This window comes from Saccopteryx leptura, chromosome 3 (assembly GCF_036850995.1).
Source record: "Saccopteryx leptura isolate mSacLep1 chromosome 3, mSacLep1_pri_phased_curated, whole genome shotgun sequence".
Lineage (NCBI taxonomy): Eukaryota > Metazoa > Chordata > Mammalia > Chiroptera > Emballonuridae > Saccopteryx > Saccopteryx leptura.
The window spans coordinates 262914514-262930836 of NC_089505.1; the positions used below are offsets into that span (position 1 = coordinate 262914514).

A 16323-nucleotide genomic window follows, 5' to 3' on the forward strand; every position below is an offset into this window, starting at 1 on the left:
CAGCTGGTGAAAAGACTTCACTCTAACGTTCTTGTTAAGGCTGACGCTGTTTACACAGGAACCAGCTGGCTATCAACATAACTTCTGGTCAAACTGACAGGTGGAACGATAACCTAACCACGTGGTACTTCCAGGTCTCTCTCTGCTCCTCGTACCACCGAGGACGAAGAAAACGCTAAAATAGTTCTCAGGTCTCTTCTACTACTGTGTGTCTACATTTACCTCAGACTAATTCTAAAGGAACTCTAAGGAATGAGAACCAGAAGAACAAGTGTGAAAAATATGGGGAGAAATTGCATATAAAGAAATAATTATAAATGAAAGAAAATTTTAAATATTTATATTCCCCGTCTTCTCTTCACTGGAAGTTTGTCAGAACTACTTCCTAATCCAGATAGTACTGTTTTTAGACATGGGATTCTCCTGGTGTGGACCTTCCTAAGGCTAACTTATGATTTTAGAAAGCTGATGAGGAAAATGAATTCTGAAAAATATACCATACCTTATCCAACGCATACATAGCAAACACAGGCCCGTCATGTGCCTTCACTGTCTTTAGTAGTAGAATTTCTTTCCAAATAAAAATATCTCCAGTAGCTGCTCCTGAGAATACTAGATCTTCCATTCGTCCATAAGAAACACACATCATTGTTTCTGATTTTCCAACACTGCCAAATACTCCTCTTTTAGAGGTGAAGCCTCCACCTGCAGTGGACCAAGAGAATTTATTACTTTTTAAAAAAAGTGATACCTCCTATTGAGCCTGTAGAAATGACTACCTTCAATGAAAAACCCAGTGTGTCAACATTATGTGTACACACAGAGATGTACAAAAACAGCAAAAATTATCACAGACAAAAACATAACGGGGTTTCTCCTTCACTCACACATTAATTCAGTGTTTACTGAGTCCCTACTCTGTGGTAGACACGGTGGTCAATGCTGGGGTATCAAGATGAAAACAGGGTTCCTGCCTTCAAGGAACTTAGGGGACTTGATACGCATCTCAGTCCAACAACACCTGCATCTAACCAAGGTGAGCGCGAGTTCTGACAGCCTGAGGGAGGAGTGACTAAGTGCTGGGAGGAACTAGGACTGTCCTCACAAATGCCGAGCAAAGAGACCAGAAAGAGCGCCAGCTGCGAACGTAAAGTGTAAACATGTTATGTATGTTTTGCCTCGATTTCTATCACAGCGGCTTTGGGGTGAGAAAAATGAGTCACTGTGTAGGAGAAAGTGCAGCAGATTCGCCCCTTAGATGTTCTCGTTTCCCCGCACTTCCTGACGAGCGTTGAGAAACACGGCTCCTGCCAGACAGCGCCACACAGGCTGGCTCTCCAGACATGCTGGCTGCCTTATCCTCTCATGAAAGCAGAAAGCACCGGAACCGGAGCTTCTTTATGTTTTGTCTAGTATAAAGTTGGGCTTGGTATAAAAGCTGATACTAAGAGTTCAGAAATAAATTTAATAACAGTGAAAAGAGTAAGAAATCGGTTCACTTTTTTTTCATGCTTATTTACTCATCATTATTACCAACACTATAATTCAAAAATACTAATTTTGGCCACCTACTGTGTGTAGTGTAAGGATTTAATTCATTTGCTAAATTCAATGATAAAGCAAAGAACTGTCACTGAAAATTGTATTCACCCAACCAACATGATTATTATACTTCCTGCTCAGTAATCCAACATAATTACTGCTTTCATAACAGAGGACTAAAGATATTTATTTTCACAGCAGAACATCTTCCAAAGCTTTCTAGATATTGATGAATATGCATAGCATCATACAGAGTGTTCTAAAAATTTCACAGCATAGACAATAAGCAGTCCAAATTGAATTAGGGAGAGAATATCTTTTAGGAGCATTTTAACCTGAGAGTGCAGAGACAGGCTAGGCAGTGGTCACAGTTTCCTTCTGCTCTAAACCATGTAAGTGATAAGCCCAAACAATAGTACCTGCTTGTTGCCAGAATTTAATGTGCTTTATTCCAACTGTAACCAGTTTGTCAACATGGTGTGGGTTACACTTTACCACAAATATCTTATCTTTATGTCCTCTGTAAGAGACAAATAAGAAAATGATTTTAATTGTGATGGAAGCAATGATATAATTTTAATAAAGATATGATTTGTTCTAACTTTCACTAAACACATGAAACAGGACAACTAAATTACAAGATCACTTAAAATACACATAGGGTCTACATTAAAATAATAAGCATTGGCTTTTCCTTGCACATTTGAGCCCTTTCTTCATACCCTAATATTGCTACCAAAGTCTACTTAACTATGCTTAAACAAATGAATATCACCACCACAGGATTGTAATTCTCAGGATATAGAGGTCTGCTACAGGAGGAGGGAGAAGATACTGCAAGCATTCACAAGAAGCTTCAAATGTAATATTCTTCCTGTGGAAGTCATAAGTTTGGGTTCAACAGAGTTTCAACTAGAAATGTATTCACTAGAAATTGAAGTCCCTGGCTCACATCCATGGAGAGAAAGGATATTATCTATTGACTTAAGGGACTTTCAGGCGCTATGCCTTCAGAAATGTAGGTTTATAACCCAAGAGGCAAAATATACAAGTAAGGGCTGATTCTAGACCTGGAGCAGTAGACCTGGCATTCCACAGTGTCAGGGAAACTTCTGCTTTAGAGTATAGAGTCATCATATTAGAATCTAAAGATGTGCTGGTCTTAATAGACTACTTGATGGTGTTCTCTGGGATATTAGGGCATATATTTCATTATATATAAAAATCAATTAACAAAAAGAATATGAATAACCAATTTCACTTATATAGATACAAAAATCTCAAATATAATATTAGCAAAGAGAATCTAACAATACATTAAAAATAATACATTATGACCAAATGTAAAAGTGGTTCGTTAAGGAAATAAATAGTACAATTCATCAGATTAATAGATAAGAAAAAAATTATGTTATATTCACAGATACTGAAAAAGTTTTTAATAAAAATCTAACACTCATTTATTTAAAAACACTCAACATTCAGTTAGCAGAAACTAATGGATGCTTTAGACTTTTCTATTTCCCTGTACTCCTTGACTCTCACCAAGAAACCCAGATTCATTCAAGACCAACTATACAAAAACAGAAAGTGCTGAAACAGTAGTGCTGAAACAATTACTTGTGGTGTCTATGTGAATTCAAAAGTCAAATCCTTCCTTAATGGCATTCCCAATAAATTCAGGAACAAGACTATTACCACTACCATTTAACATTGTATTGAATATATTAACTAACGCAATTAGAAAAGATTTCAAAAATTAAATGCACAAGAGCTGGAATGAAAAAGGTAAACCTACCCAAAGCAATATACAAATTTAATGCAATTCCCATTAAGATTCCAATGTCATTTTTTAAAGAAATGGAACAAAAAATCATCAAGTTTATATAGAACTATAAAAAACCCTGAATAGCCAAAGTAATCCTAAGAAAATAGAATGAAACTGGGGCATTACAATACCTGACTTCAAATTATATTATAGAGCCATGATAATCAAAATAGCATGGTATTGGCAGAAAAATAGAATAGAAAGCCCAGAAATAAAACCACATATATATGGTCAAATAATTTTTGATAAAGAGGCCAACAACACACAATGGAGAAAAGAAATGGTGCTGGGAAAACTGGAGAGCCATGTGCAAAAGACTAAGAATGAAACTCACTACAGTTTGTCCCCTTGTACCAAAATTAATTCAGAATGGATCAAAGACCTAAATATAGTACCTGAAACAATAAATTACATAGAAGAAAACATAGGTACTAAACTCATGTACCTTGGCCATAAAGAGCATTTTATGAATTTGACTTCAAAGGCAAAGATAAATGAATGGGACTACATAGACTAAGAAGCTTTTGCACAGCAAGAGAAACTGACAACAAAACAGACAGCCAACTAAATGGGAGATGATATTTTCAAACAACAGCTCAGATAAGGGCCTAATATCCAAAATATACAAAGAACTCACAAAACTCAACAACAAACAAGCAAACAATCCAATAAAAAAAATGGGAAGCCCTGGCCGGTTGGCTCAGCGGTAGAGCGTCGGCCTAGCGTGCGGAGGACCCGGGTTTGATTCCCGGCCAGGGCACACAGGAGAAGCGCCCATTTGCTTCTCCACCCCTCCACCACGCTTTCCTCTCTGTCTCTCTCTTCCCCTCCCGAAGCCAGGGCTCCATTGGAGCAACGATGGCCCGGGCGCTGGGGATGGCTCTGTGGCCTCTGCCTCAGGCGCTAGAGTGGCTCTGGTCGCAACATGGCGACGCCCAGGATGGGCAGAGCATCGCCCCCTGGTGGGCAGAGCGTCGCCCCATGGTGGGCGTGCCAGGTGGATCCCAGCCGGGCGCATGCGGGAGTCTGTCTGACTGTCTCTCCCCGTTTCCAGCTTCAGAAAAATGAAAAAAAAAAAAAAAAATGGGAAGAGGACATGAACAGACACTCTTCCAGGAAGAAATACAAATGGCCAACAGATATATGAAAAGATGCTCATCTTCACTAGCTATTAGAGGAATGCAAATCAAAACTACAATGAGATACCACCTCACACCTGTTAGATTAGCTATTATCAACAAGATGGGTAATAGCAAGTATTGGAGAGGCTGTGGAGAAAAAGGAACCCTCATCCACTGTTGGTGGGAATGTAAAGTAGTACAACCATTATGGAAGAAAGCATGGTGGTTCCTCAAAAAATTAAGAATAGAACTACTATATGACTCAGCAATCCCTCTACTGGGTATATAGCCCCTAAACTAAAAAACAGTGGTACATAAAGACACATGCAGCCCCATGTTCATTGCAGCATTGTTCGCAGTGGCCAAGAATGGAAACAACCAAAAAGCCCTTCAATAGGTGATTAGATAAAGAAGATGTGGTACATATATACTATGGAATACTACTCAGCCATAAGAAATGATGACATCAGATCATTTACGACAACACGGATGGACCTTGATAACATGATACTGAGTGAAATAAGTAAATCAGAAAAAACTAAGAACTGTATGATTCCATACATAGGTGGGACACAAAATTGAGACTCATGGACATGGATGAGTGCAGTGGTTACCAAGGGGAGGGGAAAGTAGAAGAGGGAGGGGGTCAGGGGAGGGGAAGGTCATAAAGAAAACCAAATAAATGGTGATGGAGGACCAAAATAAAAAAGTAAACCTTTCTATTAGCAAAAGATATAAATATCTAGAAAATTCAAAAGAAAATAACATAAAACAACTGCAAACAAGATAATAGTAAAGTTGCAATATATAAAATGAAATACACAATCAATAACCTTAATGTATACAACAACAAGTTGAAATATATAATGGAAGAGAGGACTCTATAAACAAAAGATGAAGGCATAAGTTTAATAAAAAACGTGCAATATATAAAACGATTAAAACATACACTACCACCCTTGTCTGTAAGATAGATTTAAAAAACAACAACAACACATCCTATGTTCTTGGGTTGGAAAACTCATTCACAGAGATGTTAGTTCTCCTTAATTTTGTTTATAAATATAACTTGATTCCAATAAAAAGAGCACTGGGTGTTTGTATTTAATCTGGAGTTAGATACCTTGATTTTAAAGTTATTATGGAAGAATAAACCAGCAGCAGTGACCTGGTAAAGTAAGAAAAAGCAAAGCAAAGTGGGAAATATAACTTTCTTAGATATTAAAAGTCTATAAAGCCTCCATAGTTAAAACAGTGTAGTACTGCTGTGTGAACTGGCTGACATACAAACGGCAAAATAGAAAATCAAGGAGACCCAACTGGATATTAAACTGTAGTACTACATAATAAAGACAGGGTCTCAAATCAATGAGGAAAAAAATGAACTTTTTAAATAAATGGTGTTTGTCACCAAATGCTGGTGAGATGAGGAGTAATAAGAACTCTGAAACATTGCTGGTGGAAATGCAAAACAGTAAAGCCCCTTTGGAAGACATTTTGGTAGTTTCTTACAAAACTAAACATATTTTTAACCTAAGAATCCAGCAATCCGTGTTCCTTGGTATTTACCCAAAGGAGTAAAGAACTTACATCCAGACAACTATCTGCACATTGATGTTTACAGCAGCCTTAATCATAATTGTCAAAACTTAGCAGCTAACCAAGATGTCCTTCAGTGGGAGAATAAATAAAAACCAAATAAAACTGTGGTACATCTGTACAATGGAATACTTTTTAGTGCCAAAATAAATGAGCTATCAAGCTATGAAAAGACATGGAGGAATCTTAGGTGAATACTATTTAGTGAGAAAAGCTAACCTACAACGGCAACATGCTATATGGTTGCACCTATATGACATTCTGGAGAGGCAAAACCATGGAGACAGTGGAAAGGTTGTTGGATGCCAATACGGAGCAGAGGGAGGGAGGAAGAGGCAGAGCACAAAGGATTTCTAATTTCCTTTTCTCCTCACAAAGGATTTTTAGAACACTGAAACTATTTTGTATGATATTATAATGGTGGACATACATCATTACACATTTACCAAACCTCATAGAATGTACAACACCAAGAGTGAATCCTAATGCAAATGATGGACTTTAGGTCATGGGTGTTAATCTATTGTAACAAATGTACTACTCTGGTGTTGGGGATATGGAGGAGGCTGTGGGTGTGGAGGAGTGAGGGGTATATAAGAACTCTACTTTCTGCTCAATTTTGCTGTGAACTTCAACTGTTCTAAAAAATAAGTTCTATTAAAAAGGGAAAAGAAAAATGATATTTGGAACACCTTGACAGCCATATGGAAAAAGGATAAAATTGGATCTGTTCCTCATAACAGATACTAGGATAACTTCCAAATGGTTTAGAGAGCTAAATGTAAAGATAAAACCATAGCAATTAGAAAAAATTATGAGTGATTTCCTTTTAACCTGAGAATGAGGTTAACTATGTTAGGTTTCCTAACTATGACTCCAAATCTTGAAGAATTTTAAAAAAACTGAAAAATTTGACCATGTTAAATAAAAATCTCTTGCATGATGAAAAACACCGTAGCAAAATCAAAAGACTATCTGCAAAATGTAGACACAGGACAAATAATCCTAATATATAAAACAGTACTTTCTGTGTGAAATTTCATTTTAGAGAAAGAAAATAGTTCATGAGGGAAAATTCTTATAGAAGTCTAGCTAATATAAATAACAGAATTAGAAATATTGTCATTTTTAATTCTTAAATAATCGATTCATCCCACAGTTGTAAATGGATGCTACAACCATTGGTGTGAAGCTTTATAATGGAAGGATGAAGCTGATGCTACTGGAACTTACAAGTGAGCTGCGTATCAGTAAGAGGAGAACCACCAGGCATTTCACGCAGTGGTATACTACAGGGGTGTGCTGGAGGGGGGGCCTGCCCTGGGGAGAGGAAGTCCATCCCTGACAGTTAGAATTGTTGGTTCATGGGAAATAAAACACAGATTGGCTTTTAGTTGGTTTCATTATTCTTTAAAAATCACCACATCAAAATTACAACTAAACTACAGAACAACCATCATTGAGAACCGTCTGAAAGCTAGCTGAATAAAAGTCCTACAACTAGGGGTTTATAGAAGAAGCCATGTGGAGACTGATAGGAGGAAAATAGGCTGGTCCCACATCCACAGGGCCAAATAAAAATTGGGAGGGATTTTTTTGGTTGGAGGAAAATCCCCACAGATCTAAATGGTTAATATAGCTCTTAGAGAAAAGATGCTAGAGAAAACTGAAATGAAAATTAAGAACAGGTGTAAAAAATTTACATTTCCTAGATAGAAAAGAGCAGTTTTGTTTGCTTGTGTCTGTACAATGGCAAACACTTAAAGTAGAAAAAAAATATATATATATATTTTTTTGTATTTTTCTGAAGCTGGAAACGGGGAAAGACAGTCAGACAGACTCCCGCATGCGCCCGACCGGGATCCACCCGGCACGCCCACCAGGGGCGACGCTCTGCCCACCAGGGGGCGATGCTCTGCCCCTCCGGGGGGTCGCTCTGCTCTGCCATGACCAGAGCCACTCTAGCGCCTGGGGCAAAGGCCAAGGAGCCATCCCCAGCGCCCGGGCCATTCTTGCTCCAATGGAGCCTTGGCTGCGGGAGGGGAAGAGAGAGACAGAGAGGAAGGAGGGGGTTGGGGGTGGAGAAGCAAATGGGCGCTTCTCCTATGTGCCCTGACCGGGAATCGAACCCGGGTCCCCCGCACACCAGGCCGACGCTCTATCGCTGAGCCAACCGGCCAGGGCGAAAAATATTTTTTAAGAGCATGTTTTAGTTTCCATCTAATTTCTTGGTATACAAAACACAGCAATATTGTTTCCATTGTGGCTGAAGTTCTAAGCTGACCGATGATGACATGCAAATATTTAATTGATGTCTACATCTAAATAAAGAATCCTCATTGAATGCTTCTGTTATTCTCCTTTAGACATGCATTAAAGTTGTAGGGAAATTGCCTGCAACTGTGTGTGTAAGAAAAACTAAGTTTCCAGCTGCTGGGAACTACCAGTGTCACATGGAAGAAACCTACTCAAGACACAAACTGAAGTCAAGAGGGAGAGGGGGAGGCTTGACAAAGGAGGCAAAGAAGACCTGAATTTCCTTCTCCCTTAGCTTTTATTGATCAGAAGCAGAACAGAAGTAACATGATTATAAGGGAGGTAGGCCAGGTGATAAGGGGAAAGAATGACTAATGGCCTTTTTGCTGACATGGAGAAAGGTCTAATTTGGGTCAGTACATTCTTTTCTTTCGTTAATTAACGAGCACAAAGGAAGGGGCAATCTAGAACCTCTAGGCTAATTTTCTAAAGCCTGGTCACATGTATTCCTTTGTGTCTGCACAAAGGTCACTCACTCACACACTTTCTTGGTGTTTGCATCCAAAAGACATTCATTCACTCAGGGCTTTTAACTAAAGTTCCCCAATCCAAGTCATAGAGGGTTCAAGGTTAGATGGGTGGTTCCCTACATGGAAAGTGTTTCAGCTCCTCAGGCCCGAGTTCTAAATCATTCACCACTGGAGGGGGGGGGGGCACTTCAAACTCTGTCAGCAAGCACAGTGGAAGAAGGAAGGAAAGCAATTCTGGAAGCCAAGGGCAGTTAGCTTCAACAGGTGAGTTGGCTTCTGAGTCTCCTATTCCCAACCCTTTTATTTGCATAAAGGCCCAGTCCTACGTGTCATTTTATGTGAGGATAGCACTTAACAGGAAGACTGAATGAATGTGTGGTTTGTAGTCTATCTCTAAAAAAGATTTATAGTGGGGTACAATATAGAACAATAATATAGAGTGAGCCAAATAACATAAATTAGGAGATAGTGAGATGACATATTAGTAACTTAAAAAAAACCCAGTCCCAGAGCAGTATGTATTCTATCCCATCTATGAATAAAAATAGATAGAAACACAGTTTTCTAGTAGCACAATTTCACGTTAACATTGGCAATATTCTTGTTAAGCACCTTGATAACTGTACCTTTGTCTAACATCCCTACTATTCAAACTTCTGAGATGAAGCATGTCAATAATAATTAGTCATTGTCACCGTCCCCCAAGTCATGTTCTCAGTGCAATGAAAATCCAAGCAAAGGGACACAGAAGCACCTGATTGATTACTTTGTTATTCTGCCCTGGCCAACACTGTGTTAGGCCATTTATCCACTGCCAGTAGAGATCAGCTTTGGTTTTTAAATGGGTTACTTATATAAATACATTAGACTAAAATCTGAACAACCTAACTTGGCCAGCTTGCTCAGTGGTTAGAGCATCGACCCAATGTATGAACATCCCACATTCAATTCCTGGTCAGGGCATACAGGAAAAGTGACCATCTGTTTCTCCCTCCACCCCTTCACTCCTCTTCTGCTTCTGCAGTCAGTGGCTCAATTGGTTCAAGCATCAGCCTCAGGCACTGAGGATAGCTCCTTGGTCCAACCAACAGTCTCAGGCACTAAAAATAGCTTGGTTGACTTGATCATTATCCCCAGGCAGGGACTGCCAGGTGGATCCTGGTCAGGGCACATGTAGGAGTCTGTCTCACTATCTCCCCTCCACTCACCCCCCCAAAAAATCTGAACAACCTTTAAGAGGAAAAAAAAGACTAAAATTTAATTTGTAATGAAGGTGACTGTAATCATTCATGAAAATCAGTAAAGATGCAAAATAATTATTCCAATAGACTGGATCAAGGCTCACAGAGACCTTATAGTAAGAACTCTGTGAGCCAATTCTTATTTTCTCTTATTTCTCTGAGCTGATAAAAAGAAGGTTCATTTAAACATTTTCACAATGAAGGGGTGACTTTTGAGAATGCAGGGCTATGTAGGTGGCACACATTATCCCTGGCCAGGCCATCATGGCTACCAATTGTGCCCCCCTCCGTACCCGGAAATATCACACCGCGGGTGAGGGGCGTGTTATAGAATAATGCTGCCTGCCAGAAGCTGATTCATTGTTAGGCCTTGCTAGTGACATTGCTGGCTATGACTGAGGGACCTCACTGAGATAGCCATTCTCCGAGAATAAATTAGGCTGTCTCAGGAGCCAGGGTGACTCTTGGAAGCCAGGTAGAACACTCATTGAGGCATTACTTCTTTTTCTTTGTCACTTTTTTCATGCATCTGTTTTTCAACATGTTGTTTATTTAAGCACCCTAACTTAAGGCCAGAAATAGGATTTTTTCTGGTTACTTATTATAGAAAATTGATTATTGTTAATATTATATAAACAAACATTTATGCAAATATTCATTTAAAACCTAATGGTCTTCCAATCCAAAGAACTAAAATAATCCTGGAAAGTCCTTCCTGGAAATAGCACTGGTCAATATCACAATTGCAAAAATGTTCTCTGCACACAATTCTGTAAGTGTCCTGTGTCAGGAATGTGATATAAGGCTTGGGAGCAAGTCCAAAAATAAATTGTATTATTAACATAATGGATTAAGTTGATTTGTGTTAATTAAATTAAATAGAAGTAACACTATCTACCGTGCATACCAAGTATATACTATTTAATGTTAATAAATATTGCTTTCTTCCACGTCCATAATGCTTCTGGTGTACAACTGGTGAGCTGCCCACAGTGCGAAAGGCTTTTGAGGAGAACTGCGTTTCTGTTGCTTTTGAAATGGAGACATGTGCTCTGCCTGGCATTACCTGCTAATGCAGATGGCATATTATCAGAAATACTAACTGAAATTTGGTTTATTTGTCTAGGAGGAAAGCAGACATCTGACTAGGACCTAAACCAGAGTCCTAGAGGGGAGTGATACAAAGTGAAAAACAAGAGAACCAGAGACGAAGAGAAAAACCACGTGGACAGCAGATTTATGAGCTGCCGTTTGCTGCCAGGAAGTTTGCCTTAATAGCAGTAGTCAGAAAAGCTTCTCTTTTTCTCCCAAGACTGTCAGATGGAGTCCTCCAGGCTCCATCTGCTTCTCCTCTGAATCTCCAGCAATTTATAGATCTTCACTCATTAACTCAAATTGCAAAAAAAAAAAAAAAAAGGGACAAAAAACAAACAAACTACATTTCCCCCCACTTAGTATTGCAGAAAAAAATATTAATTTAAAAAGTAAGTATTGGGATTCAAAGTTACTCACTTAAAAATGATTTTATCTTGCAAAATAGAAAGTTGGTTAATGCAAGGAAGAACTAGTAGAGAGATAAAGTGATATCATGCCTCAGGCAACAAATTGTAATACTGGGCCTTGGCTGCCAACTATTTTGACCGCTGACCACGGTTGGCAAAGAGCTATGCCCAATGTTAGTCGTGGAAAATTATGTTCAGACATTGGGCTGATTCAGCAGGGAAGGAGGTGGGGGCGAGGGAAAACAGGTGGTCTGTAAACAGCAGTCAGTCCTGAAAAGTCTATTTATAAGATGGGGAGATTAGGAAACAATTTGCTTGCTTTGAAAGCGTGTGGCAGATGCACACGTCGGGGCCTCCTATCCAGCATGCCACAGCTTCATGACAAATGGGACTCCTGACTCTGGTGACATTGACAATCCTTCACCAGATGCTAAGACAGTGGGAAAACAAGGCACAAGGCACAAGCCTGAAAAAAGCTGCTTTTCTGTTGCTCATAAAAAGCTTTGAAAAAGATGATGCATATATTACTAAAAGCAAAGTTCTGAATAACTCTCTGGAAAGGATTTCAGAGTTATCCAATTTCCAGAAACAAACATTAGCTGCTCTAGGCACCATGAAATATTGCAAACAGTTTGCACTTGGGTGTTAAGCTTTCTGTGCGAATTTCATCCGAGTTGGAAGATGAAATCTCACCGGAAAACAAAAACTACTGACCTATGCTGCAGCGTGATAATCAGCAGGATGCCGTCAGTCCTCGGCAGTTCTTACCTTGTCGTGGCTATCTTTTCTCCCTTTTTCCAGTCCCAAAATACAATACTGTGAAAATCGTCTAAACCAACCGACACCAGACATTTTCCATCGGCTGTATGAAAACAATACAAACATCAAATGACTCATTTTGTCCATGAGAAACGGAAACATTTTATATACTATAAAAAGGAATGAGGAATTGACCTTAAGAATATTGTTAGGCTCAAATACACTAGAAGTATCATATATACTAAAGAAACTCCACTAAATGAAATGCATAATTAGTAACAGTTGAGATTCTTAATGCATAACAACTGGTTGCTGAATGAAATCACTGACCCTACATTCCAATCTTAGACACGGGGCTAAGGGAAGCATCTCAGGTAAGTCACGACAACCTTGTCTATTTTGTGACAGACAAATCTCATGACATTTACTGGAAGAGCCACTTGGCTTTGTGACTCAGTCTATTTTCAGCTCTAAAAAATTGGGCTCTGGCCTGACCTGTGGTGGTGCAGTGGATAAAGCGCAGACCTGGAATGCTGAGGTCGCTGGTTTGAAACCCTGGGCTTGCCTGGTCAAGGCACATATGGGAGTTGATGCTTCCTGCTCCCTACCCCCTAACCTCCTCTCTAAAATAAAGTTAAAAAATAAATAAAAAACTGGGTTCTGTTGAACCCTCCAAGATAAAAGTATTTAGAAACTAAATTTAACTTCAAAAAAATGCTTATTTTCCATTTCAAATGTAGTATGCTTATTACAAGACATTTTAGAAAGTATGAATAGAGGAAATTTTAAAATCATCTGAATTTCTAGGTTTACATTTGATGCATAACCTGTTGGTTCTTTCCTCTACATAAATGTACTTTAAAAAACAAAACAGGGTCATCCTGAACATACTATTATCTAATCTTTATTTTTTATAATATGAACACTTTCCTTTAGTATTAAATATTATTTATAATATCAATGGTTACTCTACTTTGGTTATTAAGGTGGTTTTCTAAAAAAAAAATTTTTTTTTAAACATGTAAAATTAAATTTGAAATCCAAATGATTCATTTGCTTCTTCCTTCAAGGCAGAAGATGGTGGTCATTAAGCCTCTCCTTTGCTGCCTCCTGGCAAAGCTAGACTCACAGGACCAGTGTCTCTGGGCCAGCTGTGCACTGGCTGGGGGCAGGTGACAGAGCTCACTGTGCATCAGCTCAGCAGGGCGTCTGCTCTCACTACAGAGGACCAGCAACCCTGGGGTCAAGAAACACAAGGACGTGATAAACTGCTTCGGCCCAGTCCACTCAGGCTCTCAACCGGCAGTTTCAAAGGCAGGCCAGGGGCAGATGCATGCAAAGTTCGGGTGGCCAGGAAAACTGAGGGAAGCCCAGGCTTGACCTGTGGTGGTGCAGTGGATAAAGCATCGACCTGGAACACTGAGGTTGCCGGTTCGAAACCCTGGCCTTGCCTGGTCAAGGCACACATGGGAGTTAATGCTTCCTGCTCCTCCCCCCTTTTCTCTCTCTCTCTCTCTCTCCTTTCTCTCTCTAAAAATGAATAAAATCTAAAAAATAAAAAATAAAAAATCTGAAGGAAGCCTAGCTAAACTGGAATTTCAACTAAGCAAGGAATAATTTCTTAGTGTATGTCCCATGTAATATTTATATTTACATTGCACATTTATGCAAACAAAATATATATTTAAAAGTATTTGTATGAAATTCAAATTTTACTGGACCTCCTGTTTTTTTATTAGCTAAATCTGGCAATCCTCCCCTAAGTGCTGGCAGCTGCCCAACCTGTGAGTGCCCTCACCTGGGCCAGAGACCCACCCCTCTGACCACCTGGGAACAGTGGTCTGCTTCATTTCTGGAGGGAAAAGGAGAGGAAGAGGAAGGAGGGCCTGGTTTAACAAACCAAATCCTCCCCAATCCCTGACCACTGCGAAGTATGAAGCAAGGATTTGAAAGTGACATTAATCCTTTCCAGCTACTAGGCTATAGTAATATCAGACAAAGACATTCACACTTTCCTACAGGGCTAATCACCACCAAGTGATAATCGTAAACAAATGTGCTTTCTAAATCACAACTAATGATAACGTCCTTAGGCCTAAATGTTACTAAACTTTAACTTGGGCAAGGTCTCTTTTTATGTATTTGGGAGAAGGGACTTGTAATGACTTCCTGTTCATTACCAACATTACTTTTTCCTTATCTCTCGGTATGGCCTGGTTATGTTTCTATATTAGCATGCCTTTGTATTGGGTGATTTTATTTTTATTGGAGTCTTGTCTCCCTTTTTAGATTATAAGCTTTTTAAGGCTTATAGTCATCACGTCAAGCCTCCCTTGTGACCCTCACACTGAGTTGGTTTTCCCGGAATGTCAGTGATCCTGGTGACATCAGGGAGGACAAAGAAGGTGAAGATGAGATGTGCAGCTGGCTGGTGTGAAGGGAAAGGAAATGTGCTATGTTATCTAGCTATAAAAATTTTAAATTGTTTTAATTACCATTCCTTTCAAAAACACTGCACAAATATTCAAGGTCTCTCTTTGCAGTCATTAATTCTACATTTTGTATTCCTTTTAAATCTGTGTAGCTATTTTAATATGCCCTTTATAGAATGCAAGCATCCACACTTTAAAGATGATAGCTTTTAAAGTTTTATCTCTTTTGAAGAAAGCCTCAGGGTAAGTTGATTTTCACTTTTTTTTTTAACTACAATTTCTGCAGGTCCCCATCAACTTGTCCTCACAGTTACACCACCTGCCCATCCAAGAAGAGTATCATGGCTAAGTAGCAATGGAAGAAACATTACAAAACCAGAGGCACCTCAACACCATACCTCTTCTTCAGGATAACAGCTTTTTCTTTTTTTTTTCAATTTAAGTTTACACTCAATTACTATTTGGTATTAGTTTCAGGTGGTTAGACAATCATATGCTTTAAGTGCTCAGCTGGCACCATACATATTGATAGTTACTACAATACTACTGACTATATTCCCTATGTAGTACTTGACATCCCCATGAGTAGTGCCTCTTCTTCAGTTCTGAAGGTTTAGGCTATTTCTGCATACTACATAGTTTGGAAATTTAATTTGGCTACTTTTCAGTTCTCAGTTTTCATTCTCCCCCACAGAGGCTTGACCTTAGCTTTGAAAATCCATTGTTCCTTGACCAGTTAGTTTGAGTTTTGTTGGGGTTTTTTTTTTCAGCCATATTTTTAGAGTCTAGGTAATGGCCTTTCAAATCTTTCCAGTCACAGTATATATTAATTATGGATATTTTATGATAAAGTCCAGAAATAACTCTAAGGCACTTAATGTCAACAGTAAAGGGCAAATCAGAAAGAGAAAATTTTTATTCAATTACAAGTTGGTCCCCATATTCAAGGCTCATAAAAAATGCATAAGCTTTTCTTTCAGAATTGAACACAATGAAATCATATTAGTCTTAGAGGTGTCCTTGTGGAAATCAGTATTATTCAATGAAGGTTTTACAAAATATGAGAATGGTATTTAGGTTAGAAAATATTTACGTGGCTGGGCTGAACCTTTCTCTTTTTAATCTGGTTTTCTCTTCATGTGGAAGCACTTTCCTTACCATAAGCACAAAAACAAAAGACAACTGTTTTCCCTGGTTAGTGATGATAACATCACATAGCTAAAGAGCTGACCAAATAAGTGAGATAAAATAAATTCACTCCTTCTTGTTAACATAATATAGACTTATGGATTATGTTATAAGAAATGGTTTTGATTAAAAATATCTTTTTTTTTTTTTTTACAAAGTCAATGTCACAGAGCAGTGTGAAAAAGATGGTCTCGCAATAAATGGTGCAGGGTCAATAGGATATCCATATGGAAAAAAGTGAAGCTTTTAGAAGATAGCACTGGAGAATATCTTGTGACTCTGGGGAAGGCAAAGGTTTACTGAATAGGACATAATGGTACTAATA

The 16323-nt window shown here is 38.7% G+C and overlaps 1 protein-coding gene across 5 annotated transcripts in view; it reads right to left on the reverse strand.

Moving 5' to 3' along the window:
* The window catches only part of EML6 (EMAP like 6), a 263423-nt gene that overhangs the window by 84642 nt on the left and 162458 nt on the right, over positions 1 to 16323 (reverse strand). For all 5 annotated transcript variants that reach the window (XM_066378261.1, XM_066378260.1, XM_066378258.1 and 2 more), the window contains exons 17-19: positions 12388 to 12481; positions 1962 to 2062; positions 503 to 705 (exon numbers count right to left, since the gene is read on the reverse strand). In XM_066378261.1, the coding sequence (XP_066234358.1) occupies positions 503 to 705; positions 1962 to 2062; positions 12388 to 12481 (398 nt within the window). The remainder of the gene's footprint in view (positions 1 to 502; positions 706 to 1961; positions 2063 to 12387; positions 12482 to 16323) is intronic.